Source organism: Castor canadensis, chromosome X (genome assembly GCF_047511655.1).
Source record: "Castor canadensis chromosome X, mCasCan1.hap1v2, whole genome shotgun sequence".
NCBI classification, from domain to species: Eukaryota; Metazoa; Chordata; class Mammalia; order Rodentia; family Castoridae; genus Castor; species Castor canadensis.
In genome coordinates this window covers 1,746,586-1,757,534 of record NC_133405.1, presented here as the reverse complement: position 1 = coordinate 1,757,534, position 10,949 = coordinate 1,746,586, and the positions used below count along the sequence as shown (strand labels likewise).

At 52.1% G+C, this 10,949-nt stretch overlaps 1 protein-coding gene across 2 annotated transcripts in view; it reads right to left on the bottom strand.

The window, feature by feature from the left end:
* Positions 1-3,940: 3,940 nt before the first annotated feature.
* Positions 3,941-10,949, bottom strand: part of Bcap31 (B cell receptor associated protein 31) — a 51,847-nt gene continuing 44,838 nt past the window's right edge. For both annotated transcript variants that reach the window (XM_074062770.1, XM_020175923.2), the window contains exons 5-8: positions 7,661-7,796; positions 6,604-6,727; positions 5,658-5,758; positions 3,941-4,365 (exon numbers count right to left, since the gene is read on the bottom strand). In XM_074062770.1, the coding sequence (XP_073918871.1) occupies positions 4,327-4,365; positions 5,658-5,758; positions 6,604-6,727; positions 7,661-7,796 (400 nt within the window). In that variant the 3' untranslated portion in view covers positions 3,941-4,326. The remainder of the gene's footprint in view (positions 4,366-5,657; positions 5,759-6,603; positions 6,728-7,660; positions 7,797-10,949) is intronic.

Sequence of the window (10,949 nt, the reverse complement as noted above, 5' to 3'; positions counted from 1 at the left end):
ACCTAGCACCACTGCAGGAGCAGGGAAGGAAAGCTGGTAGAAAGCCCCAGAGCTGACATACTGAGGGTGAGAGGGGTGACAACAAGCTCAAGAGGAGCAAATGTAGCAGGGAGGGTGTGTGTGCAGCTGTGGGCACTGGACTTTCAGATGGCCTTCTAAGAGCAGAGGGTGAGGGGGCTGGCCAGGGCCACATGGCCACATGCTCCAACAATGACCCAGGGAGGGAGGGGGTGAGATGGAAGTACTTACACCATGGTATAATGGTCCTGGGAGGGGTTCTATCTTTTGATTAGGATTTTTGTTTTGTTTTTGCTTTGAGGTACTGGAGTATGAACTTTGGCCTCGCACTTGCTAGGCAAGCACTCTTACCACCTGAGCCACACCCCCAGCCTAGATTAAGGTCTATTTTGTGGGCAGGACCAGCAGGGGCTATGGATGGGTATGATGCAGGTTTGAGGAGTCAAACCAGAGATTTGGCCCAAGCCTCAGGAAGAATAGTGCTGCCAGGTCCTGCAATGGGGACAACTGGGAGTTGGCTCTGGGCATGTCATCAGGGAAATGTCATCCAAGTGGAGATGTTTAGCTGGCAGGTGGACACAGGAGTCTGCAGTTACAGAAAGTCTGGCCTGGAGCTAAAACTTTGGAAGTTATCACTACATATAAATGACAAGCCCTGAGTCTGGATGGACTGGGGGGAAGGGAGACATGAATGGGTATAGATGGGAGATAAAATTAAAGCATGGAGCCCTGGGGCCCCCAGATGGCCTGCAGGAGGAGGGAGCGGCTGTGTGCTACTCTGGTCAAACACAATGGTTCCGTGGCATGCTCACTGGGTATGGCAAGGAGACGAAGAACCCCTGGTCAGGAGAGGTTTAGGTGGAGGGGCATGCAAAAGCCTGATTGAGTTGGGATTAAGAAAGAAGGGGTGGGCTGGACACCAGTGGATCACGCCTACAGTCCTAGCTATTTAGGAGGCTAAGATTGGGAGGACTGCAGTTTGTGGCTAGCCCATGCAAATAGTTCATGAGACTCCATCTCGAAAATAACCAGAGAAAAATGGACTGGGTATGTGTCTTAAGCCGCAGAGTGCCTGCTTTGCAAGCACAAAGCCCTGAGTTCAAGCCTCAAGTCTCTCTCTCTTTCTCTCTCTCTCACACACACACAAATAATAAAAAGAAAAAAGAATGAAGGGGTGGAAGGAACCAAAGTGTCCATCAGCAGATGAATGGATAAACAAAGTACAGCATGTCCACACAACAGAATATTACTCAACCTTAAAAAGGAAGTAAATTCTGACACATGCTACATGAGTGATCCTCGAGGGTATGATGCATAAATGAAATGAGGTGCTCATAAAAGGCATGATTCCACTCATAAGAGGCCCTAGAGCAGCTAAATCCATAAAAGATAGGAAGTAGAAGTGCCAGGAGCAGGGAGGAGGGGAATGGGTACTGGGTTTCCATGTGGGAAGATGAGCAGTTCTGGAAATGGTTGGTGGTGACGGTTGCACAACAATGTGAATATACTTAATGCCACTGAACTGTGTACTTGAAAATGAAAAACATGGTACTTTTTTTTTTGGGGGGTGGTGTTTTACCACAATTAAATGGAGAGGAATCAGAGATAGTCCAGACAGGCCCTTGAATGGGTGGGACATAGTGCACAGGCAGAAAGCAGCCTTTAATGAGCACGTGGCACCCTAGGCAGGATGACCAGGCAGCCCTCGTTCTATTTTGTGCAGAGCAGGAAGCAGAGACATTGCCGGAGGCAGGTGGGAGCCTAGGCAGCCTCCCTGCCCCCTTCTCCAGTTTCTCTTCCAGTCTGCTTCCACAGACTTCCCCCCTCTCTTCTCCCCCCTGCAATCAGGTGTGCCATTTCCAGATCCCTGTTTGTCAGTCACTGCCAAATCTCCAGTCTGTCTTAACTGCAAAGGCCTTCCCTAAGTGTTCACTAGACCCTTCTCAGGGTGTGCCAAGTCCCTCAAACACTGTGCTCCCAACTAAATGCCTCTACCAGAAGAGGTAGCCCAGTGTCATCCTCAGGGCCCGCCCCCTCCAAGCTCACACCAACTCCTAAACAGCCCTTGGCCAGATCCCTTACCTGGATGAGTGCTCTGGTCTGCTATTTTCCCCTTCAGGCTAAATGCCCTCCAATGCCACCAAAGACACAGAAAACAGTGACATCACAAAAAGGCAATCTCACAGAGGTTTGCCATCTAAACTGGACCCTGCAGTAGTAGGTAGGGGGTATTTACTCAGGAATCTGTCCCTATGCTAGACGTCAGGACATGGAGATAGTAAGAGTAGTCTTGGCCCTCAAGCCACTCCAGTACAGTGAGGAAAATAGGCAAGAAAGGCAGGCACCAGTGGCTCATGCCTGTAATCCTAGATACTTGGGAGGCTGAGATGGGGAGGACCATGGTTACAGGCCAGACCAGGCAAAAAAAATTCTCAAGACATCATTGCAACAGAAAAAGCTAGGCATGGTGGCACACGCCTGTCATGCCAGCTACAGCGGGAAGTGTAAAATAGGAGGATCATGGTCCAGGCCAGCATGGACAAAAAGCAAGAGCCTATCTCAAAGATAAGCAGAACATAAAGAGCTGGAGGTGTGCGTAACAAGTGCAAAGCACTGCTTAAATCCCAGTACCACCCAAGAAGCGGGGGGGGGGGGGGGGGGTGTGTGTGTGGTGTGTGCAAAAAACAAAAGTATTGTAGTCTTTTCTGTCTCCCCATTAGAAAGTGTGCCTTGGAAGCCAGGCCAGATTGGGGTTTTGCCAGGGTTGGGGTGGAACAGCAGGAGAGGCTGTCTGGACTTTAGCCTCTTGATGCATAGACAGGTGATCTCAGGGAGGCCCAAGGTAGTCCAGAACACTTCCTGGAAAATCAGACTAGCTCTAAGCCTTGGCATAGCAACCAGAGGGTGTCACCTGAATGCCCCCTGCCCCCATGAGCACCACCTTCTCAGACTGCCAGAAAAGTAGTGGACTCCTCACAAGACAGTCATGCTCTGAGGAATGGGAAGGGTGACAGGATGCTTGAGAAGACAGCTGCTGGTCTGGGCCCAGACAGGGAAGGCAGGTGGGGGAACACACACTTGGCCATTAGCCAACACTGGCTGGCCAATGTCAACATCTTCAGGGGTCACCCCAATTCCAAGAGACACACCTCTAGCCTGCTCCCCCAGTCCTTCCACCCAGTCCTCAGACACCAGGTGTGGCTGAGACCCTGCCAGAGACAGGGGCAGAGAATAAGCACCTCTTTGGGGACAGAGCCCTTTCTTGTGCCCTGCTACTCTCCAGCAGGGCAACCCTGCTCTAATCCGTACTCAAGAGGAAGCTGTGGGGGAAACTGTGAGCAAGCCAGTGCATAGTGGCAGAACCACACCCAGTGCGTCTTCAGGGCTAGAGAGAAGAGGCACCCTGACCCCTCTGCAGCACCTCTTCACTGCCTCACTCTGCCTTGGGCCAGCTCTAGGTCACCGCCAAGGACGAGTCTCCTCTCCTAGTCAGCATTAGTCAGAGGTCATGCTGCAAACCTTCACAAGGGGGGGGTAGGGCAAGGAATGACTGGTGGCGTCCTGCCACATTCTATCAGTCCCGAATGTGATGAACAGGATCCCAGAGAAGACAGGCAAGTCTGCCACCAGGAAGTCCCGAAGTCCCGCCGGTTTACCAAGCTTCTGGGACAGCTTCCAACCCCCAGAGAGACTGACAGGACAGACACTCCCCAAGAGCCATAAAGCAGGGCATGTCCTGGCCTGGGGGAGGAGGAGAGGCGGGAGAGGGCAGGACAAGTGTGAGCCTGGCCTTCAGGGGCTCGAACAAACTCAAGGATGCACAGAGCCCTTGCCACACCTCCCTGGCTACTCTGGAGCTTTGGGAGGGGAGGAAGCAAAATCCTCCCTGCAGCCTCAATTATACACACACAAGCACCTCATATACATCATAACAACTTTTATTGCCCTCAGGAGAAACTAACTGGCCTGTTTTACAGGCCTCCTGCAGGACCACAGAACACATCAACATGGCAAAACAAAATGCACTCAAACGCAGGCCAGGTCACAAAGTGCCCTCCACACTCCTAGGAGTGGAAGCTGCCTGGCTAGGCAGGATAATGGCAAAATCACTCTGAATGAGTGATGATCAGGTCCCCTTTGGTATGTTGGCAGAGTGTGGAAAGGGGCCGAGATGATGAGCTACAAGCTGTGAAAGGGAATGGGGCAAGCAGAAGGGAGTGAACCTAAGTACCGGAGGAAGAGGCTCCCAGGAAGCAGCGAGCACGGATCAGGTGGGAGCTGGTTGCAGGCAGGGGAGGAGGCAGGCCCTCACTCCTCCTTCTTGTCTGTGGGACCATCTACCGAGGCCTGGAAAGGGACAGAAACCCAAAAGCAGTAAGTTGGCAGGGCTTACTCCTCCCCTTCAGCCTCTAGCCCTATTTCCCAGAGGCCCAGATCAGTTCTCTTCTCCCTTAAATGGCAAGTATTCAGGTGAGCAAGAAGCCCCAACCTCAGCAGCGCCCAAAGAGTTGCCAGCATGGGCATGCTGGCCCTTCCCATACACTAGAGATGCCCTGAATCTAATGCCAGCCAAGGCAGAACTGCCAGGATCTCAGTGAGGGATGAGCCCCAGGGCAGGGGGTAGCAGTCGGAGGCCTACACTGCAGCAATCTTTAACTACAGCTAGAACAGAACCAAGACCTTCTCTCAGGCACATATAGCAGGCCAACTTTCAAGTCCCAATTCACGACCTCCTCAACTTTGTGTACTTTCCATAGCTCTCCCTAAAACCCAAGACAGCCTGTCCTTACACTGAGGGCACAGACACCCACTGTGGGGCTGGGCCCCTTCTCCCCACCCACTGTGGTGCCCAAACTTGAGCTGTCAAATACTGACACAAGCTATGCAAACAGGGGTGTTTACATGGCTCTCATCCAACTTTCAGACCACCTGAGCTTCCAGCTTTCCCTAGAGTTCCGAGGCTAGACTAAGGACTCAGACCAGACCTAGGGTAGCAGGCAATGGCGGCAACTAGCATCTGTCAAGTGAGGTACCCTTTGAGGCTTTCTCCTTACCTGCCGCAGGTTTTGCCCACATTACCCTCCAGCCCTAAAGGAAAGGCATCAAGTACTGCTACTTGCCCAGTATTTCACCTGCATACATTCCTTTTTTTGTGATACGGGGGTTTGAACTCAGGGCCTTGTGCTTGCTAGACAGGCACTCTACCACTTGAGCCACTCCCCAGGCCTCATCTGTGCATATTCTTGATGGGCCCCCATACCACGGGGATGGCCTGGAAAGTAAGGAGCTCCTCTAGAGGGATCTGATGCTAAGTTTAAGGGTGGGAAGGCCCAGAGCATAGAGAGCCAACCCACCACAGAAGGCCTCCTTAACAAGTGCCAGCTATCTAGTGCCATGCCACATGCCTGACCTGGCATGTGGAGGGTTTGGCTGCTGGGCCTGCTCTAGCCACAGACTTGTCAGTGAAGGAGATGACAAAAGTAGACTGGCAGAGTGCTACCAGCAAGCTACTTAGACCTCCTGCAAGGCCTGCAGAAGAAGAGGCATCAGGCTCCCTACATACAAACACACACACAATGGGAACTCTGCAGCACAGCTGGAACCCAAACCTGTTCCTGCACAGGCGGGGAGAAACTGACCTGAAGCTTGGCGTGCTCTTCCAGCAAGCGGTCATACTCCTTGGTGAGGCCTTCAGACTGCTTCCGCATGGCCAGAGCTTCGTTTTCGGCTTTCTCTAGTTCTGGAAATGATGCAAATGACAAGGACAGGAAGAAAATAAAGGACTGAGACTAGGCAAAAAAAACTTACTTGCTTAAAACATGGGGCCCTAAATCAGTTTCACATGACATTGTACAAACAATTTCTGGTGTTTCTAAAAAGTCTTTTATGGCCACCCTTCTCCCTCAAGAGCAGGGGTGTGAAGAAGGGATGACTAAACAGCTAGTTGAAGCAAACAAAACAAAACAAAAACAGAAGACCCCTTGGTCCCTTTTAATGGTGGGTTCTCAGCAGAAGTAATCTTTAAGGAGGCTGGGGTAGGGGGGCAGGAAGCAAAATCCCAGCCTCAAAGCAATACCCCTGGTGATAGCAATGCCTTACAGAGTAGCAATAATCAAAGCATACACATGCTAAATGAAGATGGTCTGGATTCAGTCTAGGGCTGGGAAAGAAAAGATAGGCAGGCCAGTACAGAGCTGGTTTAATTTTCAAAAAAAGAAGAAAAAAACCTACCATGAATTCCCATCCACTCCCTTCCTGACACTCCTTTGGTTCTCAGCTCCAAGACATCTCGGGGCTCCCCTTGCCTGCCTCTCTTAATAGGAAAACCCCCAGCAGGCACAGCTAAAGCATGCAGTGTGACTGCCAGGGCTTTTCCAAGGCCTGCTCAAACCATTGAACCCCACCTAACTGTAGGCTAAGCTCACCCATGTTTGGGTGTGGAGGTGCAAAGTACTGTGTGTTTTCCCTCAGCTCTTGAGCTTGCACATGAGATGTGCGATTAATACTTTAGTACAAGAAGGGCAGCAGTGGACAGTGAGCCTCTGGACCTGGGGGAGGGGGATAGCACAGGAAGACAACCCTCACTTTGCTTGGTGCTGGCCAGATCATCCTTTAGCTTCTTCACATCAGCCTTCAGGCTTCTGTTCTCTTCCTCCAACTTCACCTCAGCATTCCCAACATCCAACCTGCCTCCATTCACAGCAGCTCCCTGGGTAAAGTGTAAAGGGCTGGGTTACTCACCAAGTATGCCTCGTCAAGCTACCCTGGACACTTACTTGTCCCTTCAGAAATTTCAACGTGGAACTGTGCCACTACTTGCTCCCAGGCAAAGGCCAGGGTATGGCTGGCCACCAGGGAAAAGGAAAGGGCCAGCAGGGCCACCTGTTGTAGCTCACAGGCCACACACCCTGCCTGCCCTGGCCCTTGGCCCTACCTCCTACCTCAACAGCAAGACTCAGCTCCGTGGAGTTTACCAGTTCATCCAATGACTTACTTGCTGTCATCTGGAGCTCTCTGCCAGTCACTCCCAACTAACTACTCTTCCTTCCTCTTCCCAGACTCAAGCAGTTCACTGAGGACAATGAACCCCAAACTTGCCCCTGCCCATTCAGTTGCATCCCACCTATGACTCCAAATCCATCTGTCTCCCTCCAAGATAGGCTTGCACCTTACCTCTTCTGACAAGCCTTCCAGGACTGGCCAACAAACCAGTTCCTGCCTCTTCCCTAGCACTGAGGGATTCATCAGCCCTGAGTTCCTGAAGAGGTCCAAGTGACAGCAATCTTCCGGAGAACAAGGGTCTTCTCTGAGAGGCAGGGGTGTCCCAGCACAGAGCCCAGCTCACTGTGAACTCATTCTCATCAAGGCTGAGTCTCAGTGAAAGCAGTAGATAGATATAAGATAGCAGCAGCAATGCCTCCCTTTTCTACTATGTACTTCTGAGCCAGGAGAGGGTGCCAAAGTCACCCAATGATCCTTCCAGTGGGCAGACACCCACCCCCACTGACAATTTTCCCTTTGTGTCTCCATCCAACTCCAATTTCTCAGGCATCAGTAATCTTACACAGTCTAACGGTGGCCACTCTGGCCCCTGAGGAATGTGGCCCTGGGCATCCCGGTAAGGTTGGGAAAGTGGGCTCACCTTCTTTAGCTGGTCATTCTCCTCCATGTATTTCTTGGCCGCCTCGCTAGCGCTCTCTGCCTGCTTTTTAAAGGCTTCATTAGAGGCCAGCAGTGTGGCCTGCTGAGAGATGAGAGTCACCAGGCGTCTAAGCAGGCTGTAATTGTTTACAAAAAGAAGGGAGAAGTGAGAAGCAAGAGAGTAAAGTGGCTGGCAGGAACTCTTTTTGGCTGCTACCTGCCCCAGCCTGCCTCCAGCATGGACCTGGCAACATGAGAGAAAGGTGGGGCCTGGGAGCTGGCCTCTGTCACCACCCCTAAACAGCTACCCTGGGCTCTAGAAGATATCTCAGGGAGGGGTTGGAAGCAGGAGCCTAGGGACACCCAGGGCATGGCTTAGCTACAGCACGAGATTCTGGAACGCTGGCACTTCCCAGATCAGGGCCTGGACATGCCAGACAAGCCTCAGCACTGTTTTCCTCCCTGCGAGGCCAGGCCTGCCTCTGTAAAAGAACAATGGTGGCTAATAAATTTGGGTACTTCTAACATGACAGGCAGAATCCTCACATCTACCTTATGAGGTAGTTACTACTGCTGCCCTCATTTTACAGAGAATGAAACTAAGGCTCAAAAAAGTAAAGTAACATGTACAAGGTCAAGACCCAGAAATAGACATGGCTGGAATTTCAACTCATGTCTATGTGACTCCAAACCCTGCATTGGGAACCAAACTTTCTCAATTCCCAGGGCATAGGTCCCAACATGACATAGAAAGGACTCTTTTCTCCTCAACCCTCTTCCCAAACCTATCATACAGTCAGCTACCACAACACATCTGTTATGTAAAAGTGCCCCAAATGAGGTGGTCTTGGACTAGAAGGGACAGAAAAAGAATCAAGGCACAGGTACATGCTGCCTGTCTAAAGCAGCTGAGAGAGGTAAACAGGTAGCAGCTGGGAACAGACACTGGTTCCAAGCAGTGAGAATGGACTGGCAAGGAAAGGAGGGAAGGACTTCCCTGCACCCTTGAGAAAGGCACTGCTTGAGCAGTCAAAATGAGGGGATGCTTTCCCCACATGCCTTAGAAAGGGGCCCAGTCCGCCACAGTGCTCAGGGTCAGGCAAGATATGTGCAGAAGTCCAGAGGGAAAGGAAGAAAATATGCTTGTTCTAGGCACTTTGACCAAAGTGCTACAGCAGCCTTGTCAGCCTGCTCCACGGCTGGCCTCTCTAGCCCTGTTAAGCAGTGGCAGACTCTGCCCATTTCCACCTGCAGCTCAGGTAGTCGAGACTGGAAGCACAGAGCAGAGGAGCTCTCTTGCAGATCTGAGCTAGGGCTCTGTAGGGTCTTGGCAAAGCCCCTTTCAGGAACATACATGTGGAATGGAGGGGTCCCTGTGGTTCCTGGTTTGGGAAGAGGCTCCCAAGGGCCCTGGCAGCACAGGGAAAGCCAGGCTGCTGATTCCTGGCAGAAGAGGAGAGTTTCCAGTGACATGTGCTCTCTAAAATTAGCGGCTGAGACCTCGTGGCCTAGAGCTCAGGTTTCCCTGCCTCAGCCCCCAGCTGCCCACCAGCCTGCCCCCCACTGGGCTGGAGCCCTGAAGGTGGAGGGAGCTACCAATCACCCCAAGAGCCAGCAAGAAGTCATGGGCTTGACTCATGGCAGCAAGGGGAAAAAAGGCAAGTGTGACTAGCTCCAACCCCTAGAACAGAGCTTTCTGGCTCTTTAACAGGCCCCTGTGGTGTTGAGGAAGAAGCCCCTCCTCCCAGCTGGAAATGGGGGAAGGGGGACACGTGTGCCACCTGGTGGTAGAGATGGAACCTGTGGACACCACCGGGACCCAGTAACGATAGGCAGGCAAAAACCACCCCACACCCATCATCCTGGGCAGGTGACTGCTGGGAAGTACCCATAGCTGCCTGCCTGGTTACCTAAGGAGGCCAGCCAGCTGGGGAGATGGCTACCACAAACAGGAAGATAGTGCCAGTGATGACAGTGGCAGCACAACAGGGGCCCAGCTATCCTCAGTGCTATCCCAGGCCTTCCCTAGCAATTGAGAACCAGGGTTTCCTAGATAGATTAGGGCACCACAGAATCTAGCACAAAACCCGGGCAGTATCTGCTCACAATCCTAGGCTTGTTCAGTCCCAGCCCTGGCCTTCAGCTCTCAGTCATTAACAGTTAGGGTCCTTCCACCAGCCACGCCCTGATTCCTATTCCTCTGGCTGACTATCATGGACACTCCCCACTCCCAGAGCGCCCTGGTTGGCTTCCAAGGGCAGACACCCCCATTGCCCAACACAGCACTGGCAGGTCTCTTTCATATCATCTGATGTTGGAGCCATTTCCAACCCATCTAAGGGTGATTCTGGATAATTCTCCCTGCTGTGCTGTCTTCACCATCAACCTCCTTCCTCCCTCCCACCCACCCCTACTCTGGTCAAGGTCTGCCCTTACCATGCTACCAGCAGGGCCACGAGTACTCCCCCAACTACTATCCTATCCTGCCTCACAGGACTTGTACTCTGCAGCATTTGCTGCTGCTGACAAGTCACCCTCAAGATATCCCCGCCTCACACTATGCTCCTTAGGGGTCTGCTCTATACCTTATACTTTCTTCTGCCCAAAAGGATTTTATCTATACTAAGCCTACTGAATATAGGCTCCTGATGCTCCCATAGACATTCCAAACACAGCCTGCCAAAATGGACCTGCTCTTAGCCCCACCTGGACCAACCACCAAGTGCATCCCTGCTGTGGCAGCAAATATATGAGCCATCTAGACTCTGCCCTTACCCCTCAGCCAAGCCACTAATTAGTATCTTCCATGTCAACTCCATTGCTGGTGCCTAGTGCTTCCTCTCTATTGGTAACCGCAGAGTTCCCACCTACCCCAAAGCAGACAGATCCAACTGGCTACTTCTCTGGTCAAGCCACTGCTCAGGTAATACTAATCCCTCACCGTCCCTGGGACATGCCTGGTTCTGCCCATCAGTCCTCCAGGCTACATGTCCTTCCTAGCCAGCTCAATTATCACCTCCCTTGAGAAAACCTTTCCTGATCCACCACCCACCCCAGATGCAAGGCGAGGCACCCTCTGATGCTCCCACAGGGCTATGTGGTTCTCTCTAGGCCCCTGCATCCCTCTCACTTGTTCATTTGTTTGTCTGCCCTACCAGGCTATGAATGCCTTCAGGTCAGCAGTGTACCCTTCTTTTCTACACCCCCATACCTGGCATAACAAAAAGGAGCCTTCCAGGTGACCTCATCCCACTCCCTGACAGGTGAGGGGACATGTTTGAGACTGCCTG